Source organism: Dama dama, chromosome 4 (genome assembly GCF_033118175.1).
Source record: "Dama dama isolate Ldn47 chromosome 4, ASM3311817v1, whole genome shotgun sequence".
Lineage (NCBI taxonomy): Eukaryota > Metazoa > Chordata > Mammalia > Artiodactyla > Cervidae > Dama > Dama dama.
Genome location: NC_083684.1, coordinates 56,804,948 through 56,826,511, shown reverse-complemented (window position 1 = coordinate 56,826,511; position 21,564 = coordinate 56,804,948). Strand labels below are relative to the sequence as shown.

Genomic DNA, 21,564 nt, shown 5'->3' with positions numbered 1-21,564 from the left:
CATGTACCCAACAGAGATGCCCACATGTGTCATCAGAGGATGTTACTAGAATGTTCCTAGAGGCTCCCAAAAGGGAAACAACAAGTCCATCAACAGGATGATGGATTGACAAATAGCATAATAGTCACACAGTGGAAAACCCTGCAATGAAAAAGTGTTGGCTACCAATACCTGAGACACCATGGATGACCCTCATAGACCTGATGTTGAGGATGAGAAGGACCTGCGGCAGCACACCATAAGATTTCATTCTAGAGAGTCCAAGAACAGGCACAACCAAAAGATGGTGACAGAAAGCAGATCAGTGGCTGCCTGTGGAGGGGCTGCTGACTGGGAAGGGGTCATGAAGGAACTTTCTGGGTAGATGTAAATGTTCTATAGCTCAATATGGATGGTGGCTACATGGATGTAATTACTTGAATCATTGAGCTATGCCTTTGAGATCTGTGCAAGTCACTGTATGGAAGCTTATCTCAACAAAAAGAGAAGAACATGGTGACTTAGAGCTTGGACATCCTAGGTTCAGATCCCAGATTTGTCACCTCGCAGCTGTGTGACCTTGAGCAAGTCACTTTCCCCCTGGGTGCCTTGTGAGGATTAAGTGAACTAATACAGGTAGAATGTTTAGAAGAGGGCAGAGCACAGAGCGGGAGCTCAGTGAACCATTATATCATCATGGCCCCCCAGGGTCCTCTCCAGTATGAGAGGATCCAGAGCCTGACTCCCTCTCCCGTGTTCTGATCCCAGGATCCCGTCACCTGGCGAATTCACAGTGTTCTCACACTAACCCTTGTTGGGTCTAAAACTCCGTGATTGGATGACTTTGAGATTCCATGACTCCCAAGTTCATGCCAGGCTAAATTTCTGGGCTTCTGCGAATCACACAGTCATGGGCGCCAGCACAGGGAACGCTGTCCCGCCCACACACCCCCGCTACCCGCCCCCCAACAAAGCAAAGCGCGACACACATGGCTTCTCTCTCCCCACTGATATATTTGATAATCGTCCAGAATCAGAGACGGCATCAGCCAGGGGGCGACGGGGAGTAAAAAAGAGTCCAGGGAGGGGTCTGGGAGGCAGGGGTGAGGAGGAGAGGAACAGACACACACGAAAGAGAGAGGTGGGGGAGAGGCAGGGGGCGGGGCGCGGGGGCGGGGGCGGGGCGCGAAGCCAGTCAGGGGGCGGGGCGTGGGCGAGGGAGGCGGGAGATCGCTTGGAGGGGGCGGGGCCACGGGGAGAGAGGGCCCCTCCCCCCAGAATACAAAATGAGGGGGACTGGAGTGGGCGGTCCTGGGCTCGCGGGGGCAGGGAAGAGACGGGAGACGTGGTGGGGCTGAGGTCAGTAGTAGGTTTCCTTCTCCACCCAACCTGGAGAGACAAAGGAGGAAAGAGACAGAGACAGAGAGACAGCGACACAGAAAGAAGCCCAAAGGGGCAGAGACACAGGGAAAGACACCGGAAGGAGGAGGCCGGGAGAGGAGGGGAGAGGGAAGAGGTGCCAAGGGGATGGAGAGACAGCGCGGAAGGGAGGAGGGGGTACGGGAGGGGCCGGGAGGAGGGGGGAGACAGAGTGAGGTTAGCATCGTCACCAGGCGGCGCTCTCCCGCCTCCCGCTCCAGCTGCCCGGTCCCATTCCCCCCAGCCTCCCACCTCTACCCCGGTTAGCCCCTCACCCCCGGGGTTCCTGCGCAGGATGAGTTTGCGGATTTCGTCGTAGACGAAGATGAGGAAACTGTAGGGGAAGGCACAGAACCACCAGCTGGGCCTGCGAAGAAGCGAGAGGAGCGAGTCAGCGCCGGGCAACACGTTGGAAAGGAGGGGCCAGGCCCAGCGCACTGCCTCCCTGATCCTTCCTACCCAAGGTGACGGGTGCCCTGGCCATAGCTCTGGGTTTGGGTCTACAGAGGCCCCCCACCCCCCACCCCGTGAGGGTGTTCCACTGCAAAGGCTCCTGGGAGGACCCTGGAGCAGGTGGTACCTGGAGGGGGAAAGGCACTCACTTGAGAGGGTACATGCGAAGGGCCACGTCCATGCCTGGGCAGTAGGACAGGAAGGCCGCCAGGGCTGTCTCCTCAAACAAGCCGAAGATCAGGATCTTGTTCCTGCAGGCACAGTCAGGGCTGGACCCAGTGAAGCCCACCCGGCATCCCCACCCCATAGACACAGAGGCACCCCCACGGGCAGAGGAAGAGAGACAGACAGGGAGACACACGGATGGAGACAGAAAGAGGCAGCGAGGCACAGACGGGTCCAGGGAGATGGTGACAGTGAAATATGAAGACAGAGACACACAGACAGGCAGGGGTATAAAAAGATAAAATAGATCTGGAGAGAGACCCAGGAAGATCCCAGCAGTGCGCGGGCATGCAGGTGCGCGCGCGCGCGCACACACACACACACACACACACACACACACACAGAGGCAGGCAGGGAATCCAAGATAGATGTGTCCACTGGAGAGAAAATCAACTCAAAGGCAAAACCAGAACAGACAGACATGGGGCGGAAAGCAGCCACAGCGACCACAACCCTCACTTCATGCCCTGCTGGAAGACAGAGTTCCTCCGGGTCTTGCAGATGATCAGGTCAGCCCACTGCACGACCACTATGCTCACAAAGAAAGCCGTGTGGCATGTGAACTCCACCACCTTCCTCTGCTCGTAGGTCTGCGAGGGTGACGATGCGCGTGTCAGTCAGCGGTCAGTGTGGCTGCAGCCCTGGGCCCCACTCCTTGCCCACCTGCTCCTTGTGTGCACCCCTGCGTAGGTCCCCAAGGCAAAGTGGGGACTCTGTCCAGATGGGGTGCCCTGGGGAGACATGTCTGCCCTCTGTAGCTCAGAGCCCCTTGGGAAGAGTGAGGAAATGGATAAGGAAGGAGAGTGTGCTGGTGACCTTAGTTGTGGACCAGAGACCCCAGGGGCCTCCTGGGGGGACACTGGCTGGGCTTTGAAGGGAAGACAGAGACTGGGAAGAGGGTCACAAAGGCTTCCTGCCTGGCAGGGCAGAGAGCCTGGCCAGTGAACAGGACCAAGATGGGTTGGGGCAAGAGCGCCAGGAGACCCCTTGTGTCCGGGGGAGGGTCTTGATGACCCCCAGGGCAGAGGAGCCATCACAGGAAGCCACCCGTGCATGGACAAGACAGCTCACCGTGGCCCAGGATGCTGTGGGCAGAGACCCCTGCTGGGAGGCCCATGGCCACGCTGTGGGACCCAGCCCTACGCACCCACTGCTGTCCGTAACTGTCCTCCAGGTCGTTAACCGTGCGGTCATCCCAGTTCAGCCGGATGCCCACCAGGTTGCCGGGCAAGAAGCCATTTTCTGCCAGGATCACGAAGTAGGAGAAGAAGCCACCAAGAGCCTGGATCATTCCTGGAGGAGGAGAGTAGGGAGATGAGGTGAGGCTCAGGTCGGGGCAGGCAGCCAGCCCAGGGCACCGCTGGGGCCCCTGGAGACCCACACGAGGAGTCTGGTGCAGCGCTCGGTCCCCTGGCCTGAGCTTCCTCCTGGCTGCGCTCCCAGAGGGCGATCTGAGAGCGCCACCTGGTGGTGAGCACCTGAAATGGGCTCCCTGGAGCAGCAGACTTAGGGAGGGGGCTCCCCAGAGATGGAGAACCTGGAGGCTCCCTCCCACTTGACCGGGCCACTTGGCCATCAGGAAATCCCTGAGGACCCCCTATGCACGAATGACTTTTCCAGGCCTCTGACCAGCACCATCACCAAGCCTCTGCTGGGACACCAGTAAAGCTCTGCACGCCTCACCTCCAGCCGCAGAGGGAGGAGGAGGCAGGAAGGGGTGGGGCTCGCCCCTGCCCTCAGAGAGCTCACAGGCTGACAGGTCCTTCCCAGCATGCTGGGGGGTGGAGCAGTGGCGTGGCCCTCCTGGGGCCAGCCCTGACCTGCCACTCAGTATCCCACATGCCCCCCCGGGAGGCCTTTCCTCCACCCGTGCCTGCCCCACCTCAGTGACCACCCCCCATCTCTAAGTCGCTCCTTCCAAACTTGTGGAGTCCCACACCAAGGCCACAGAAGGGGAGTCCAGAACCAATGTCACCTCTGGAACTGACTGAACCGCACTGTAACTGTTGCCAAACCCCCCACACTGCGATCCTTCCTGACCCCATATTAGGTAAAAATGCCCACCCCGGTACTCACCCTCTAGCACCCCAACCAGTCACCTAATGCCACCCTTCTAGCAGGAGCTTTCTTCATTGTGAGGCTAAAACACTGGCTACTAACCCATGAAAAGCATTGACTCTCCCGCACCCGCTACATTTGCAGTATCTTCATTATCTCTGCTCCTTGCTCTTCACACATTCACTCCCTTCTGAAATGCTCTGTGTCTGGAAATTCTTTTCCAGCTCGTGCTCGTACCGCCACGACTAGACCTATGGCAGCAGGTCCTGCTTTTCACTCCACTCATTCAACACGAGGTTCCCGAGCGCCCAGGTGGGCCAGGCACTGGGCATTCAGCCGTGAGCCAGGCGGGGGCCCCAGGTCCTCACCGATCTGTCCGTAGGCCATGCTGATGAGTCTCTCATTGACCAGCTTGTCGGTGCGTGGGTTCCTGGGCTGTCTCTTCATGATGTCACTCTCGGCAGCCTCGTATGCCAATGAGATGGCAGGGACCTGGGCGGGAGAAGCCGGTGAATCGGGGTGGTGGGGGGGACCCGGCCCTCCCGAAGTCTGGGGGTGGCCGGGGCTCACCATGTCGGTGCCCAGGTCGATGCAGAGGATGGTGATGGTGCCCAGAGGCAGTGGGATGTTGGCCATGATGAACAGCAGGAAGGGCGTGATCTCCGGGATGTTGCTGGTCAAGGTGTAGGCAATGGACTTCTTCAGGTTGTCGAAAATCAGGCGGCCTGTTGGCAGGGGTGGGCTCAGACCTCAGCACCCACGCCAGGGCGCTCTAGTCCCCCTGCCCCTTCCGTACCCAGTCCTTCCTAATCCATCCCCTCACCACCCGCCTTTGCATTCAGACATCTGACCGGGTTGCCTCTGTTCAAACATTCTCAAAATACAACCACTTAGGAAGACTGTGTAGCAGTTTATTTTCTTTTCCTTTTTTGGCCATTCCGCGTGGCTTGCAGGATCTTAGTTGCCCCGACCAGTGATTGAACCTGTGCCCCCAGCAGCAAAAGTGCAGAGTCTTAACCACTGGACTGCCAGGGAGTTCCCAGTAGCTTTTGTTAAAGTTAAGCATCCCTGCCTTATTGACCCAGCAATCCTCATCATAGGTTTATGGGATGAGTGTTTATGTCTACCAAAAAGCCAGTACAAGAATATTCACCACAGCATTGAAAGTCGCTCAGTTGTGTCCAACTCTTTGCGACCTCATGGACTATACAGTTCATGGAATTTTCCAGGCAGAATACTGGAGTGGGTAGCCTTTCCCTTCTCCAAGAGATCTTCCCAACCCAGGGATTGAACCCATCTCCTGCATTGCAGGAGGATTCTTTACCAGCTGAGCCAGAAGGGAACCCCAAGAATACTGGAGTGGGTAGCCTATCCCTTCTCCAGCAGATCTTCTCCACCCAGAAATCAAACCGGGGTCTCCTGCATTGCAGGCAGATTCTTTACCAACTTTATCCTTATCTTTATCAGGGAAGCCCCACCATAACATTATAACAGCCAAAAAAGAGGGACTTCCCTGGTGGCCTATTGGTTAAGACTCCCTGCTTCCACTGCAGGGGCGTAAGTTTGATCCCTGGATGGAGAATTAAGATCCTACAAGCCAAACAGCACAGCAAATAATAATAATAATACATATATATATATAAAGGAATTGCCATACTTATTTTTTAAAAAGGCACAGAAAGGCAGGCTGTTCTGTGGGCGGTGATATAGATGGTATGATCACCTTTGTGTAAACAATAGGCACCTGGTTGTTCACACCTGCTGTTGCCTATCCCTGCCATGTGTGGCTCTCCACAAACTACTGGGGTCTCACCCTAAATATTTATGGGCGATGATTTAAGTGAACTTCAACATAATCCAGTGTGTGTACTGAGCTGGGCTGTGTGACATGGGGGTTCACTGTGCCACTTGCTCTGCTTGTGGGTGTATCTGGACCTCCCCCTACTGAAGGTTAAACTGTGCTTCTTCTTTCACTTCAGAGAGGCCTCCCTTGCCCCTCCTTATCTAGGTGGGACCCCTGCTGGGACTTCCCTGGAGGTCCAGTGGTTAGGACTCCGTGGTTCCAACACAGGAGGCACGAGTTCAATCCCTGGTGGGGGAACTAGGATCCCCAGCTCCATGCAGTGCAGCCAAAAAATTTTTTTAAAAAGGTAGGACCCCTGTTATCACGTATCATAGCACCCTGCTGGTTTTCTTCTTAGGACCTGTCACAATGAGTAATTATTTGTTTTTTTTTTGTTTTGGGGTTTTTTTTTTTGGCTGTGCTGCATGAAATGTGGGATCTTAGCCCTCTGACCAGGGATAGAACCTGTGCCTCCTGCATTGGAAGCATGGAGTCTTAAGTACTGGACCTCCAGGCAAGTGCCTGTAATTACATTTGTTATGTTATAATTTGTTAACTTGGGGAAGGCCCCCCAGTTCCTGGAAGGCAGGGACCATGTCTGCTTTGCTCACAGCTGATTCTCCAGCCCCCAGCGTGATGCACAAGGTAGGAGCCCAAGAAATGTCTGGGAGGCATGAACTAGGGCACCCATGAGTGTGTGCTCTGCACATGCGTGGAAGATGTTTTCGGGGGGCGGTGAGAAAGGGTTAACCGTGTGTCCTCTGGGCCACAGGAGACAAGGGCTCAGGGCATTTAACCTGAGGCTGTAGGCTCAGCTCTACTGTTTGAATTCTTGCTTATCACGAGTTATTTTTCACACTGGACACATTTGAAATGTGAGAGAGAGACTGGAAGAAAATGCACCACAGTGTGAACAGTGAATATTTCTGGACAGTGAGGTTGTGGGTGATGCTAATGTGCTTCTTAATGCTTTTCTGCGTTTTCTAAAATTATCATGAATTACTTGGGATGATCAGAATAAAACTGAACGTGAACAAGCCCCATCTGCGGCCGCATCCAGACCCGTCAGGAAGTGATGCCCAGGGGACCCTGAGGTCTGGACTCTTGGTGGCCTGGCCTCACCCGCCAGCGCCCCTACACGGCCTTGCCTCTGCCTGCAACTCCGTTCGCTGGCATTTCTCTGTGTGAAAACTCCCACATGGCCCTGGGGACTTGGCACAGGGACTCCTGCCCACTTGGGGAAGCTTCTTGGCCCCCGACTGCAGGCTGGGGGAGGGGCCTCCTTAGGGCCCCTCTGCTGGACCCTCTGCCTCCCTGAGGTTGTACTTCTGAGTATTTTTTTGGGGGGGGGGTACTGCGTATTTTTTAAATACTTCCACCTCTGCCTTGCCCAACAGACTGGGCTCTCGCTGGGCAACACAGGGACCCTGAAGTGTATCAGCTCAGTCCTGCCCCCAGGGAGCCCCCGACACTGCGGGGGGAAGAAAATTGAAAAGGACAAGCTCAGGCTGTGCAGGGGGCCTGGTGGGATTTCGCGGTCTCCCCGTCGTGCACCCGCTGCAGCCCCGGCCTGTTCCCCTTGCCCTTCTCTGGTTTCATGCAGGGACCCCAGTCTCCGGGGCCACCTGGGCTGACTCACTCACCCTCCTCCACACCCGTGACGATGGAGGCAAAGTTGTCGTCCAGAAGAATCATGTCGGCTGCCTGTTTGGAGACGTCAGAGCCAGCGATGCCCATGGCCACTCCGATGTCGGCCTTCTTCAGGGCGGGGGAGTCGTTCACGCCATCCCCGGTCACGGCCACGATGGCTCCCTGGAGGGGGAGAGGGTGAGCACGGCGCCCGGAGGCCTGACACCACCCTCTTCTCACCATGGACCCTGGAGTCCAGGCCCCCAGCCCCCTTCCCCTGAGGGACCCCAGCCCAGCCCACCTGTCTCTGACAGCCCTCCACGATGATGAGCTTCTGCTGGGGGGAGGTGCGGGCGAAGACGATCTCGGTGTGGTTCTGTAGGATCTCATCGATTTGCTCGGAGGTGAAGTCCTTGAGGTCAGTGCCGTGAATCACGCAGGCCTTGGCGTCCCTGGGGAGAGCAGAGAGTGGTCAGGACATGCGGACAGACCCACAGACAGGGGAGGACGGACCAGGATCTGAGAGAGGGACAAAGGGCTTTGCAGGGGTGGCGGTGGTGGGGTCAGAGATGAAGGGAAATGGGAGAGGAGGGGCTGCAGGAGGGATGGAGGGCAGACCTCAGGAAGAATTTTGGGACCCTGGACTTAGAGGAACAGAGATATGCAGACAACCAGGAAATGGAAACAGACCCAGACAGAGACATGAGCATGGGAAAGCTAAGGGAGTCAGAACAGAGATGAGAGAGACAAAGACATAAAGACAGGCAGGAAGAGAGACTGACGAACACAGGAATGAGGGATATCATAGAATCCTCTCAGATGGGAATTACTAGCAGACCATTTTAGAGAGGAGGAAACTGGGGCTCAGAGAGGCTAAATGACTCGCCCAAAGTCACAGAGCTCATGCGTGGCCAAGCTGGGATATGAGCCTACCCCTTGCCAGCCTCACGCAGCTGGAGCACCAGGCTGCTCATCATTAAGATAGAAGTGGAACGGGGCCCAGATGCTGAGTCAACAGAGGAGACCCAGGAGGAAGGGGACCCACCATCCCAGAGGGGCCTGAGTAGGGCTGGGTGGGGCTCACCGGGGGTTGACCTGGCTGACGGGGATGTTTAGCCGGGCAGCAATGTCCTCCACAGTCTCATTGCCCTCGGAGATGATGCCCACGCCCTTGGCAATGGCCTTGGCCGTGATGGGGTGATCGCCGGTGACCATGATGACCTGCGGGCATTGTGTGCAAATGGTCCAGCCTCACCGCTGGCCCCTGGAGCCCTGGCCCTGCGTCCCCCGCTGCCCCCCGGGCCACACCTTGATGCCTGCACTGCGGCACTTGCCCACCGCGTCGGGGACAGCTGCTCGGGGAGGGTCAATCATGGACATGAGGCCCACGAAGCAGAGGTTGTCGGTGGTGAAGTTCACATCATCACAGTCGAAGGCAAAGCCCTTGGGGAACTGCTCCTCAGGCAGGTAGTAGTGGCAGAAACCTGGTGAGGGGAGAAAGGAACGGGCGCTCCAGCCTCAGTCCTCCCTGCCTCCTGCCCACAGCTCCCATGGCAGCAATCAGACTCCCCAGCTGGCCAGAGTCGGTCCACACTCATTTCTGAAAGATGGCTTCCCCTGTCATTCATTCAATCATGGTGCATTCTGGGAGATCCTATTCTGAGCCAGGCTCTGGGCAGCACCACATCCCTCCTTACCCTCCGGTCCCTGCCCCAACTTGGCCCCACCCCTGGTGCCCACCAAGCACGCGCTCGCCCAGGCCGCCGAGCTCGAGGTAGGCGTTCTGGAAGGCCTCCTTCATCTCTTCATCCAGCGGCTGCTCCTTGCCGTGCAGCAGGATGGTGGAGCAGCGGTCCAGGATGCGCTCGGGGGCGCCCTTCATCACCAGCAGGTACCGGTTGTCATTGGGGTCCTCGGTCTCGTGGATGGAAAGCTGCGAACAGAGCCGAGGGTGGCCGTGCCTGAGCCTCCCAGGGACCTGGAGGCTACCTGCGCCCAGCTGGGGGGAAGAGGACTCCCCGCCACCCCCTCGGGTGCCAGGATGCCACGGATGCCAGGACGGACCACTGCCGGGGCTCCCCAGAGGGCACTGCCTGGATCTCTCCGCCTGAGAGATTGTCATCTGTTTCTCGGACTCTCTCACAGAGATCTCTGCTCATCCCTGCCCATTTCTGTCTCTTTGTCTGATGAATATTTCTTCTCCTCTGTGTCTCTCTCACAGAAATCTCAAGGGTCCTGAGGACACGTGCATTTCTCTCTGCCTCGCCCGATGATCTCTCATCTCACACTAGACCCCATCACCAAATCTGTTCAGCTCACCTCTGAAGTACTCAGATTCTGAACTCTTCTCATCTCCCCTGCCTTCCCATTCAGCCACCAGCATCTCTCATATGAAATGTCACAGCAGCACCCCCACATCGAGTCCCTGTGTCTGTCTTCCCCTCCCCACTGTATTTTTATTTCCTCCTCATGGTAGGCAGAAGGAGACTTTAAAATATGAGAGTCAGTGAAAAATGGTGCAGCCACTTTGGAAAACAGCCTGGCTATCCCCACAAAGCTTAAACATAGAGTTACGACGTAAGCTGGCAATCCCCGGGTATATACCCAGGAGGCACGCAGACTATGTCCACACAGAAACTTGTAGCGGATGTTCACAGCAGCATTATTCATAGTAGCCAAGGGGTGCAAATAACCCAAATGTCCATTGATAGATGAATGGATCAACAAAATGTGATCTCACTATACAATGCAAAGTTATTCAGCCATATAAAGGAACGGAGTACTGATACGTGCTACAATATGGAAGGAAAGGGAAGTGAAAGTCACTCGGTCGTGTCCGACTCTGTGACCCCATAGACTCTACAGTCCATGGAATTCTCTAGGCCAGAATACTGGAGTGGGTAGTCATTCCTTCTCCAGGGGATCTTCCCAACCCAGAGATCAAACCCAGGTCTCCCACATTGCAGGCGGATTCTTTACTGTCTGAGCCAGCAGGGAAGCCCTGAGCCTGGAAAACATGATGCTAAGTGAGAGAACTCAGACACTCAAAAACACATATTGTAGGATTCTGTTTACATGAAGTGTCGAGAATAAGCAAGGGCATAGAGACAGGACGTAGATTAGTAGTTGCTTAGGGCTTGGGGAGATGGGGGAGGTAGGGGAACAAAGCCAGAGAGTGTGAGGGTATTTTTTGAGATGATGGAAATTCTCTAAAACTGACTGAGTAGATGCTAGCTATACTATGCTATATATACTATACTGTACTATATACTATGTGTGGCTATACTAAAACTCTTGAATTATGTACTTTACGTGGGTGATCTATGATGGTGTATGAACTAGATCTCCATAAAGCAGCTTTTAAAAATGTGAGTCAGGTCCCATCTCTACCCTGCTCCTTGGCTTATGTTCCCCCCAAGGTCACACCCAAGGTGTGTCCACAGCTCATGAGGCCTGACAGGACCTGGCCCAGCACACACAGCCCTCATCTCCCACCATGCTTTCTGGCTCCACACCCCCTGACTATTGTTCAGATAGATACCTCAACACATTCCTGCCTCAGGACCTTTGCACATACTCTGCCCACTGCCCCCCAGATACCTGCAGGGCTTCCTCCCTCAGCATGGTGACTGGCTGACATATTCCAAATTTTCTCAAGTCCTCATGCCCCTGTCATTGTCTGTCTCCTGGCACAAGAGCATAAGTTCCACAAGAGGAGGAACTTCACTGTTTCACTCACTGCTGTTATGTCTCTCCAGCACCTAACACAAGCATCTCAGACATATGGTGGCTGCTTAAAAATATATCTGCTGGATGAATGAATGCGATCTCTGGCTGGTTCCCACTCTGCTACAGGAAGATCTTTACTCCTCTGCCTCCCACTCCCACAGAGACCTTGCTCTCACTCCCGTCTCTGTTCCTCTCTCCACTATCAGTCCCATTTTACAGATGGGTAAACTGGGAGGCTCTGGGAAAGTTAATAGCTTGCCCAAAGCAGGAGGGCAGTGGGGCAGAGCTGACTGCTTTTTCAGCATCACAGAGAAAGTGGAGAGCCCCAGGGTACCTGGTATTTGTTAGTGGAATTGAAGGGGATCTCAGCCACTTTCTTATTACGTTCACGCATCAGCTTCACGGAGCCAGAGGACAATTCGATGCACTTGAGCAGAGCAGATTCGGAGGCATCCCCAGCCACATCCCTCTGTAGGGCAGGAGAGGGGGCTGTCAGAGCAGAGAAGCATGGGGTGGGCAGGGGCCGGGCTGAGGCCAGTGGGAGGTGGGACCCACCTTGAGCACGGGGACATTGTCCTGACCCCCCTTGAAGACAGCACGGTTGCAGAGTCCAGCGATGTGGGACAGGGCCACCCAGGTATGCGAACTCTTGTCGAATGAAGTCCCTGAAAAATCCACCAGTCAGGGCAAGGGACACCTGGGGGGGTCCAAGCACCCTTAGTCCTGTCTGGGCTCCACCCTCACCTGACTGGTCCTCTGTGGTGTCGGCCTCGTGGATCTGGTTGTCGAACCACATGTGGGCGACGGTCATGCGGTTCTGGGTGAGGGTCCCTGTCTTGTCTGAGCAGATGGTGGACGTGGAGCCCAGGGTCTCTACAGCCTCTAGGTTTTTCACAAGGCAGTTCTTCCGAGCCATGCGCTTGGCAGTCAGTGTCAGACACACCTGCGGCATGTGCAAGGACAGGTGAGTGACAGGTAGAGGCAGGTGGCAGGGCTGGGCCAGCAACAACCTGACTGCTTAGCCCAAAGAGAATCCTGGGCAAAGAATCACCCAGGGACTCCACCCAAGGCACAGACCCATAGAAATGGGCTCAGATGCACCCCCCAAAATATACTAGAATGTTCACAGCAGTGACATAATAGTCCCAAACAGAAACAACCAAAGTGTTCCCTAACAACAGAAGAGAAAAATGGAGAAATAAAGGATGGGAATACTATACAGCGATGAAAAAGGATAAGAGATCACTGCCTAGAACCACATGGGTGAAGCTCAAAACTAACATTCAGCAAAGAAGAGGCAGAAACAAGAGTTGCTGCTGAATGATTCCACTGACGTGAACTACAAAAACTACTGTTTGAGACCAGGCTATCCTAGGGGTAATCCTGGGGTTGTGGGGGAGGGGCTGAACAAGGTTTTGAGAGGGTTTCTGGGGAACTCCATCTGGGGGCAGCTGACCTAGGGTGTCTTCAGCTGACTCCAGCTCATCAGGTTGTATGTTCATATGTGCAACTCTCGTGTGTACCGTGTAGGTCAATAAAAGGCCTTGACCTCGAGTAGCTTTGAATATGCTAATATGGAAAAGTTTGCAGGATCTATTGATTCTAAAAGAATCAAAGAGCAGAATAGTATTCCTAGAATGGTCCCTTCTGTGTACCCTTAAAACAGTTACTACATATGTGGGAATATGCCCACCTCTGCTGGGAACAGTGCAGTGAGCCTGCTTCTGAGGGGGGTTGATGGCTAGGCTAGGTAGTGGGTCCAGACTTATTTTACTCTTTAACTATTTTAATATATTCTTTCGACTTTTTACCATGAGAGTGTGCTTCTTAATTTTGTAAGTTAACTTCAAAAATGATAGGGTGGTTAGCTTGTGGGATCTTAGTTCCCTGACCAGGGATCGAATCCAGGCCCTTGGCAGTGAAAGTAAAGAGTCCTAACCACTGGACAGCCAGGGAAATCCCTGTTGGTTTATTTTGTTCAGGAGGCCCTCTGAATCCCAGGACCCTCCATATTCAATGTCTGGGAGGATTTGGCCCTTGATGTCTTGATTGCAATTTGGCCCCCCAAGTTGCAATCAAGATCATTGCCATTGGACTTCAGTGGCTAAGAATTCACCTTCTAATGCAAGCGGCACAGATTCGACTCCTGGTCGGGGCACTAAGATCTCACAGGCTGTGTGGGGCAGCCAAAAAATAAATAAGTAAATAAAATAAGATCATTGCCTAAGGGTTCTGCATGCAGCAACTAAGACCCAGTGCAGCCAAATAAAAAAACTTTTTTAAAGAAAAGATCTTTGCCATCGGGTCCCCAGCCCCCTCCTCCCTCAGACCCGGGGGTCCGGGCCTTACGGTGACAGTGGCCAGCAGGCCCTCTGGGACATTGGCCACGATGATGCCGATAAGGAAGATGACAGCCTCGAGCCAGGTGTATCCAAGAATGAGGGACAGGATGAAGAAGGAGACACCCAGGAAGACGGCCACGCCGGTGATGAGCTGGATGAAGTGCTCGATCTCGATGGCGATGGGCGTCTTGCCCACCTCCAGCCCCGAAGCCAGAGTCGCAATGCGGCCCATGACAGTGCGGTCACCCGTGGCCACCACCACGCCCCGAGCCGTGCCTGTGGGGCCAGAGGGTTCGGGGCTGAGGCTCATCGAGGTGCAGTGGGACCCCGAGCCCCGGAGGCGCGTCTGTCTGTCTGAACCAGCCCGGCCCCACCTGGGTGCCCGCCCCGCCTCGACTGTCTCACCTTCCACGCAGTTGGTGGAAAAGAAGGTGATGTTCCGGGTCTCCAGGGGGTTGTCGTGCGTGCAATCGGGGGAGCGGGTCTGGGGCTCTGATTCGCCGGTCAGGGAAGAGTTGTCTACCTGGGGTGGGGGCACAGGAGACCGGACTCAACCTCGGGCCTGGGCTCAACTGGCATTTGCTCAGAGGAGATTTCAAGATTTTTGTTTGTTCATTTGTTTTGTTAATGAGGTGGAAATCTCATTAATAAAGGAAACCTGTGTCTGTGGAGGTCACAGCTAGAGACCTAGAAGTCTGGGTGTCTGTGTCTGGAGGACAGAGGTTGGGCTCTTGAAGGTGGAGAGGGTGCAACTTCTAGGCAAGGTCAAAGGTACTTGCAGGCCTGAGGGAAGAGGAGGAGGCCTGGACTCCTGGGTCTGAGAGAGGAAGGGCTGGGGGCTTGGATTCTTAGGTCTGAGGGAGGAGGGGCTGGGGGCCTGGACTCCTGGGTCTGAGGGAGGAGGGGCTGGGAGCCTGGATCCAGGGTCTGAGGGAGGAGGGACTGGGAGCCTGGATCCAGGGTCTGAGGGAGGAGGGGCTGGGGGCCTGGACTCCTGGGCCGCTCCAGGAAGGGCAGAGCTGGGCCCCACACCCACCTTGCAGCCGTGGGCTGAGATGATGCGCAGGTCGGCTGGAACTCGGTCTCCACCCTTGATCTCCACCAGGTCCCCAACCACCACCTCCTCAGCATTCACCTGCATCTTCTCACCTTCCCGGATGACCAGGGCTTGCTGCGGGTGGGATGGAGAGGTGTCACCTCCCTGACGCTCTCTGCCTGAGGTCACTGGGCACAGCCTCGGCAGCTGTCCACACCCCACCTGGCCCCTTCCTGGGCACCCCTCACCTGGGGAACCATGTTCTTGAAGGATTCCATGATCTTGGAGCTCTTGGCTTCCTGGTAGTAGGAGAAGCAGCCGGTGATGATGACCACAGCTGCCAGCACGATGCCCAGGTACAGCTGTGGGGAGACTCAAGGTCACAGCCCGCCCCACAGCAACTCCCCACTGGCCCTACCCTGAGATGTGTGCAGTCTGGGGAGAGAGCTTTGTGTCCGTGGGCTTCTGCAATTGTATGTCTGACCTCAGGTTGTATCTGTTTGAGGGTCTGTATCTCTCTGGCTGTCCACGTTTGAGTCTTTCTCTTTTTAAAATGGTTCTATTTATTTATTGGCCTTGCCACACAGCTTATGCGATCTTAGTTCCCTGACCAGGGATCAAACCCAGGCCCTTGGCAGTGAAAGCACGGAGTCCTAACCACTGGACCACCAGGGAATTACCTTGAATCCCTCTTTCTGAACAAAAGCGTGTCTGAGCCTCTGGTCTGTCCATCTCTCTATTTTGTGGGTCTTTCAGCCTGTGTCAGAGAATCGGTGGGTATGCTATTATTCATGTGTCTGTCTGTGTTAAGGTCAACATGCCTGTCTGACTGACTGAACGCCTGACTTTAAATGGATGAGACTGTTCGTGTTTGACTCTCTCTAGATGGATCTCTGTCTCTGTCTCCGTCTGTTGGTCTGCGTAGGTCTGAGACTCTGGGTCTGTTCATCTGTTTAGGTTTTAATTTCTGAGAATCCTGTCTGCGCTTGACTCTCACACCTCTCTGTCCACCACCAAGTTATGCCTGCAACTGTGTGTTTGGGTGCTTGTGTCTGTCTGTCTGTCTATCAGTCCATGGCTGTGTCTGTGCCTTTGTGTCTGAACTAGGTGGCTGTGCTTGAATCTATGTGTTCGTGTGACTGCCTGCACTGACTCTCTGCACTAGTGTGTACATGTGCATGCATGGGTGTGTGCATACAAGGATCGCCATGTAGTCAGAACACAGGTCTATGTTTATGAGCATCATGTCTGTTGGGACCGTGAGTGTGTGTGTCCCCCGTGCTGAGTGAACAGGACCTGATAAATCAACATGTGGGTGTGCCTAGGTCTCTATGCGAGCCCACTCAGTGAGCATCTTTCAGGCCATGACCACCTGCTAGTGTCTATCCTCAAGGCCAGTGATGTCACACAGCTTTGGGATGGAGCCCCAGCTCATACTTCCTACTGTGTGACCTTGAACAAGCAACTTGGCCTTTTTTTTTTTAACTGTACAATGTGGCTTGCAGGATCTTAGTTCCCGACCAGGAATCGAACCCAGGCCCCCTACATTGGAAGCGCCAAGCCCTAACCACTGGACCAACAGGAAGTCCCATACTTGTCCTTTCTGCACCCATTTTCCTCCTTGCATCTCTGGTTCTCTCACCGGGTGATTGTGAAAGTTAGATGGGAAGAAGTCGGAGGCGGGGCTTTGAAAAGTCCAAGGGGAGAAGTGAGACATGCCTCCATGTCTCTACGGGGACGAGCTCCTGGGCGGGGCCGGGTGGAGGGCACTCACGTTGTCGCCAGAAGGATCATCCTCTGTGCCCGCCTGGATGCCGTAGGCCAGGAAGCAGAGGATGGCGCCGATCCACAGCAGGATCGAGAAGCCCCCGAAGAGCTGGCGGCAGAACTTGACCCACTCCGGGGTGGTCGGCGGCGGTGTGAGCGCGTTGGGCCCATCTCGGGCCAGGATCTCCTGGGCTTTGCTGTGGGTCAGACCCTGGGGGACACAGGACTCACTTAGGACCCTCCCGGAGAAACCCTGGCACCCCCAACACTACAGAGCACCCTCAGGCCTTGGGGGGTCACACCTCCCCCCCAACCCCGGGGACCCCTGTCCCTCCAGCCCGGCTGCACCTGCACACAGTCGGTGTTGTATTTCCGGCAGACCTCTTCCACGGACATCTTGTGCTCTGTCTGAAGAACAGGAGTTTGGGGGGACATCGGGTGAGTGTGGAGGCCTGGCGGGGCCGGGGGGGGGGGTTCGTTGGGGGAGGGGCCTGCTCCGGGTGGGCGCAGAGGGTGGGACTCACCATCGCCACCTCCTTCTTGAGGTCATCCAGGTCCCGGCGGTCTTTGGTGCCCTTGCTCTTCTTGGGCGAGCCCTTGTCATCTTTCTTGTCCTGCGAGGTGGCGACACGATAGCTGTCAGAACCACCAGACTGCGGGCGAGAAGGGGTTACAGGGGGCAGTGCCCTGCGGCTGTGCAGCTGTGTCTCCGGGCAGGCCCTGCTCTGGTGGGTCCGTCTGTCCCTGCCCTGCAGCCTGGGTGTCTCTCAGAACTCCCGAGGCCTGTCTCCTCCTATTGCTTCCAACCCCCCAGCCCCTCCCAACGCCCCCACCCCACCCCCCATCTCGGGCTCCTTGGATCTCTGTGCTAGCGAGTCTCCATCTGGGTCTGTCTATGCCTCTCTCTCTGTCTGTCTCTAGGTCTCTCCCCTTCAGTCTCCATCTTTTTTGTCTCTGTGTGTCTTTCTGTCTCTTTCTCCCTCTCCCTGGGCTTGCCCAAGCCCCACCCCCCACCCCCAAGTGTCTGTCTCTCGCTTTGTCTGTTGGTCTATCTCTCTTGATCTGTCTCTCCGGACCTCTGTTTGTGCTGTGTCTTATCCCCTTCTGTCTCTCTCTGTCTCCTTCTGCCGCTGTACCTCTCCCCCTCTCCAACTGTGGGGATCTCCATCTCTCTGATCGCAGTCTCTCATCACTTCACATTCTCTGTGTCTGCAGCTTGACGCGTGTCTCTCTGAGACTTCTGTCTCTCTCTGATCTCCGGCTCTTTATGTTTTCCGTCTCATACAATGTCCGTCCCCCTCTCTTGCACTCTCTCCCTGAGTCTGGCTGAGTCCGTCTCTCTGTGTGCTCCCTGGGCCCCTATCTCTTTCCAAGTTGGTGTGTGGGGCTCTTAGATTATCTCTGAGTGTCAGGATTTTCTGCCCATCCTTATCTCTTCTCTGTCTTCATCTCTCAAGGTACCTCCTTTTCTGTAATGCTCGATATGCCTCTCCCTGTCTCTACTGTTTCAACCGTCTTGTCTGTCTGTCTGTCTCTCACGGTCTCGCTCTGCGATCTTCCTCTCTATCCCCGTATCTCTCACTCTCTCTCTCATCCATCTTGGCATCTCTGTGCTTCCAGCTCCAGGTCTCCCCCATATAACTCCCCCAGGTCTCTCCCTGTCTTTTCTTCCTGGCTCTTCTCTTGGGTCTCTTCTCCCAACTCCATGGATGTCTCTTTCAGAGGACCCAGTTGGGACAAATGCCCAGGAGGTCGCCTGTTGGGCCCAGGGATGGTGGCCTGGCTGGATGTGCAGTCGGTCCTGAGGGGCTTGACTGACAAGCTGTGGGCCTAGCTTCTCTCCTGGGGGCTGGAGGAAGCCATGAATGCGTTTGGACGGGGGTGGGTATGTTTAGGTCTCTGAAGGACAGACTAGCTGCTGGCTGGGATTCCGGGTGCAGAAGAGCAAGAGGCAGAAGTCCCCCAGGCCTGGCATGAACTGGATGTAGTGTGGGGGGAGCGATGGAAGTTCCAGTTTGGGGGCTTGGGCTCATGGGGAAGGCAGCATCCTTGGAGGCTGGCAGGAGGGGTGGGAACCGCTGACAGATCTTACAGGCCCAGAGCCAAGCTGGGATCCCAGGCTCAGCGCGGCTCAGCGCTAATCCCCTCGTGACCTTGTAGAGGGTTGAGCTGCCTGCTCTCTGCCCCCAGACCCGGAGGCTGAGCCCGGGGGGCTACTGCATCTTAGAGGCCTGGGAGCCTGGGTTTCAGGGGGCAGGAGGGTGGCTTGGCTCTGGGCCAGCCCTGCAGCAGCGCTGCGTCTGACACGGAGCATGGAGATTTGGGGGTCAGGGAGGACCCTCCTCCACCCACGCTTCGGGAGGGGTCTCAGCCTCTGCAAGAGGCAGACCCAAGGACGGAGAGAGTGGAGATACAAGGTCGTGGGCACAAGTTAGAGAAATGAGGGGCAGGCAAGAGAGGAGAGAGAGGGCCTGGAGGGAGGTGGGAAGAAAACTAGCTGCTTACCCCTGAGGCCTTAGGGAAGGCCAGGGAGCTGATGCTTGGGTCCCTGTGAGACCCAGGGGTGGAGCTCCAGACTCCTCCATCTGAGAGAGGAGAGGCTGGAGCCTGGACTCCTGAGTCTGAAGGAGGAGGGGCTGGGGGTCTGGACTCCTGGATCTGAGGGAGGAGGGGCTGGGGGCCTGGACTCCTGGATCTGAGGGAGGAGGGGCTGGGATACCCCGGTCCCTGGCAGGCGAGCCTTGGCTCCTGCTTGCCCTTGCCATGATCAGACTCCCTTGGGGGCAGGCTTCCATCTGTTGGAGGGGGAGCCGAGGCTTTCCCAGTCAAGGCAGGAGGCCCAGATGGGCGCACTGCGGGGCGGGAGCACCTCGGAGGGTGGGGGACACGCCTGTCTGGCCGCTGCAGCCCGCCTCTGCAGCTCCTCGCCATTTTCCATGCTGCCAGCCTCGCAAGCTGGCTGAACTCAAGCAGGCTCTGCCCCTCAGCCCACCCCTCCCTCCCCCTTTCAAGGTGTCTGAGGCCTCGTCTCAGCGTCTCTCGGTTGGTCGACCTCCCCTTATGCCCTCTGTCCCCTTTTCCTGTCATTCAGGCTGACTCTGGTTGTCTCTGGATGGGATATGTCTGCCCTTGGGTCTCCTCATCTCAGCCTCAGTTTCTCTGTCTCTCCATGTCTCTCCTTGTCTATATCTCTCTATCTTTCCATATCCTCCTGCCTGTGTCTGTCTCTTTCTTTGTCTCTATGTCTCTTTTTCTCTGTCTCTTTGTGTCTATGTCTCTTTGTCTCTCTGTCTCTTTGTCTCTTTCAGAGCATCTCTCTCTGTGTCTGCTCATTTCTCTCTGTCTTTCCAAGTCTCTGTCTCCCATGTCTAAAGCGCTCACTTCTCCTGTCCCACGTCTTTTCCTAAGACCCGTCCCCAATTTCTTATCTAAGTCATTTAGCCTCAGTCCTCTCTTCCACTCTGCCCACGGCTTCCCTTCCATTTCCACTTACCTGGAAGCCATCACTGACTCCCACCTGCCCCTTCTCTCTCCCAGTCCTCTCCCCATCCAATTCTTCTTCCCTTCTCCCCTCGCCCACCCCCATCCACCGATCTGCAGCCCCATCCCCCACCTCCGTCCCTGGACCCAACAGCCTTCATCCGCCATCTTTCTCCCCATCCCTCATATTCCCTCTCCTATCCCAACCCCCTCTCTCTTCATCCCACCCAGCCCAGCCCACCAGCCTCCTTCCCCCCACCCCCTCCCTCTGGCCCCGCCCCAGACACTCAGGGAGGGATCCAGGGCTGCAGCTGGGGGGTCAGGTGGTCAGCCAGGGAAAGAGGCGGCATCTGCTGGAGAAACTCACAGACAAGGACACACGGACACAGAGGAAAGGGCATAGCCGGGCATGCACAATACCCCACAACACGCATTTGCACACACAGCCCTCAGCCAGGCACTCATTCTCCCTGCCGTGGCTCTCCTGCTACCCCCAGCCCCCAGATCTGCTCCCCCAGATTAGGAGGTAGACACACGCTGCAGACCAAGGCTGCTCCGCACTGCGGAGCACCCCCATGCGGGCCTGGAAGGAGAAAGGGAGGTCATCGGGTGTGCATCTCATAGTCTGGACCTATCCCCGCCTGGCCACGGAAGCAGACAGTCTTCAACACCCCCAGACACAAACACCGGCGTTCAGACACACCCAGACACGGGTGCAGGCATTCAGACACGACCCGGGCCACACAATCGCAGGCGAACGGTGTTGCCAGGCCTGACAGAACCAGGAACGCACACACGCACACGCACATCTTCGGCTGAGCAGGGAACCACAGCAGGTCAGACAGAGAGGCCGAAGGCCGGTCCGTGCCCCGCGGACCCCGCACACAAAGGACACACCAACATGCGCCACAGACTCCCGCCGACCCAGGCAGCCCCGCGCACACACTCAACCAGCGACACAACCACACGGACGGGCCGGGTCAGCCGGCTCCCAGGGTCCTGCACCCGGGTCCCGGAGAGCAGAGGTCCTAGAGTCCTCGCCCCCGCTCTCCGCAGACACCCAATGTCACTGGACCCACAATGTCACACACACACAGGCGCGCGCGCGCGCGCACACACACACATACACACACACACACACACACACACACACACACACACACACACACAGAGGCATCGCCTGGCTGGCCTGAGCACCTACCCCCATCTTGGCGGCTCCGGGGGACAGGGGCACGCGGGCGGGGCAGGGGCCGGGGCAGGGGGCCTCAGGGTGGGCTCAGGCGCGGGCTCGGGCTGGGGGCCTCTGCAGCGCCCGCGCCTCGGTCCGCGCGTGGGTCCGGCGGTCAGCCCTACAGCACAGAGTCTGCGGCGCCCGCCGCCGCCTCCGCCTCCTCATATGCCCGCGCCCGCGGGGGGGCCGGGGCCGGCCAATCAGGGGCGCCGCCGCCCTGATGGATGGCCCGCGGCCCCGCCCCCGGTACTGCAGCTGTTCTCCCCGCCCCCCAGCCTCCGCAAAGTGGCCGCTCGGCGGCGAAGGGGGAGCGCTGCGGGAGGCGGAGAACCCGGAGAACCCCCCCGCAATGAGGGACCTGGAAACCCCCGCA

General features: G+C 56.5%; 1 protein-coding gene across 1 annotated transcript; it reads right to left on the bottom strand.

Annotated features, from left to right (window-relative positions):
• Positions 1-1,128: 1,128 nt before the first annotated feature.
• Positions 1,129-21,274, bottom strand: ATP1A3 (ATPase Na+/K+ transporting subunit alpha 3). The gene is made up of 23 exons (XM_061135802.1): positions 21,162-21,274; positions 17,005-17,094; positions 16,829-16,888; positions 16,488-16,691; positions 14,962-15,075; positions 14,714-14,848; positions 14,083-14,200; positions 13,685-13,953; positions 12,080-12,278; positions 11,891-12,000; positions 11,670-11,804; positions 9,347-9,539; positions 8,915-9,090; positions 8,691-8,827; positions 7,908-8,058; positions 7,621-7,789; positions 4,705-4,859; positions 4,503-4,626; positions 3,224-3,369; positions 2,536-2,666; positions 2,001-2,102; positions 1,674-1,765; positions 1,129-1,368 (listed from the first exon to the last, which is right to left on the bottom strand). Exons 1-23 carry the CDS (start codon positions 21,165-21,167, stop codon positions 1,340-1,342), a joined length of 3,045 nt encoding a protein of 1,014 aa, XP_060991785.1. The 5' UTR covers positions 21,168-21,274; the 3' UTR covers positions 1,129-1,339.
• Between the last annotated feature and the right edge of the window lie 290 nt (positions 21,275-21,564).

Excerpts from the sequence above, each read along its gene's own strand:
- ATP1A3 (XM_061135802.1), bottom strand. Across the intron at positions 13,954-14,082 it reads TTCCACCAACTGCGTGGAAG|GCACGGCTCGGGGCGTGGTG; the intron begins GTGAGACAGTCG and ends CTGGCCCCACAG. Across the intron at positions 1,766-2,000 it reads CTTCGCATGTACCCTCTCAA|GCCCAGCTGGTGGTTCTGTG; the intron begins GTGAGTGCCTTT and ends GCTTCTTCGCAG.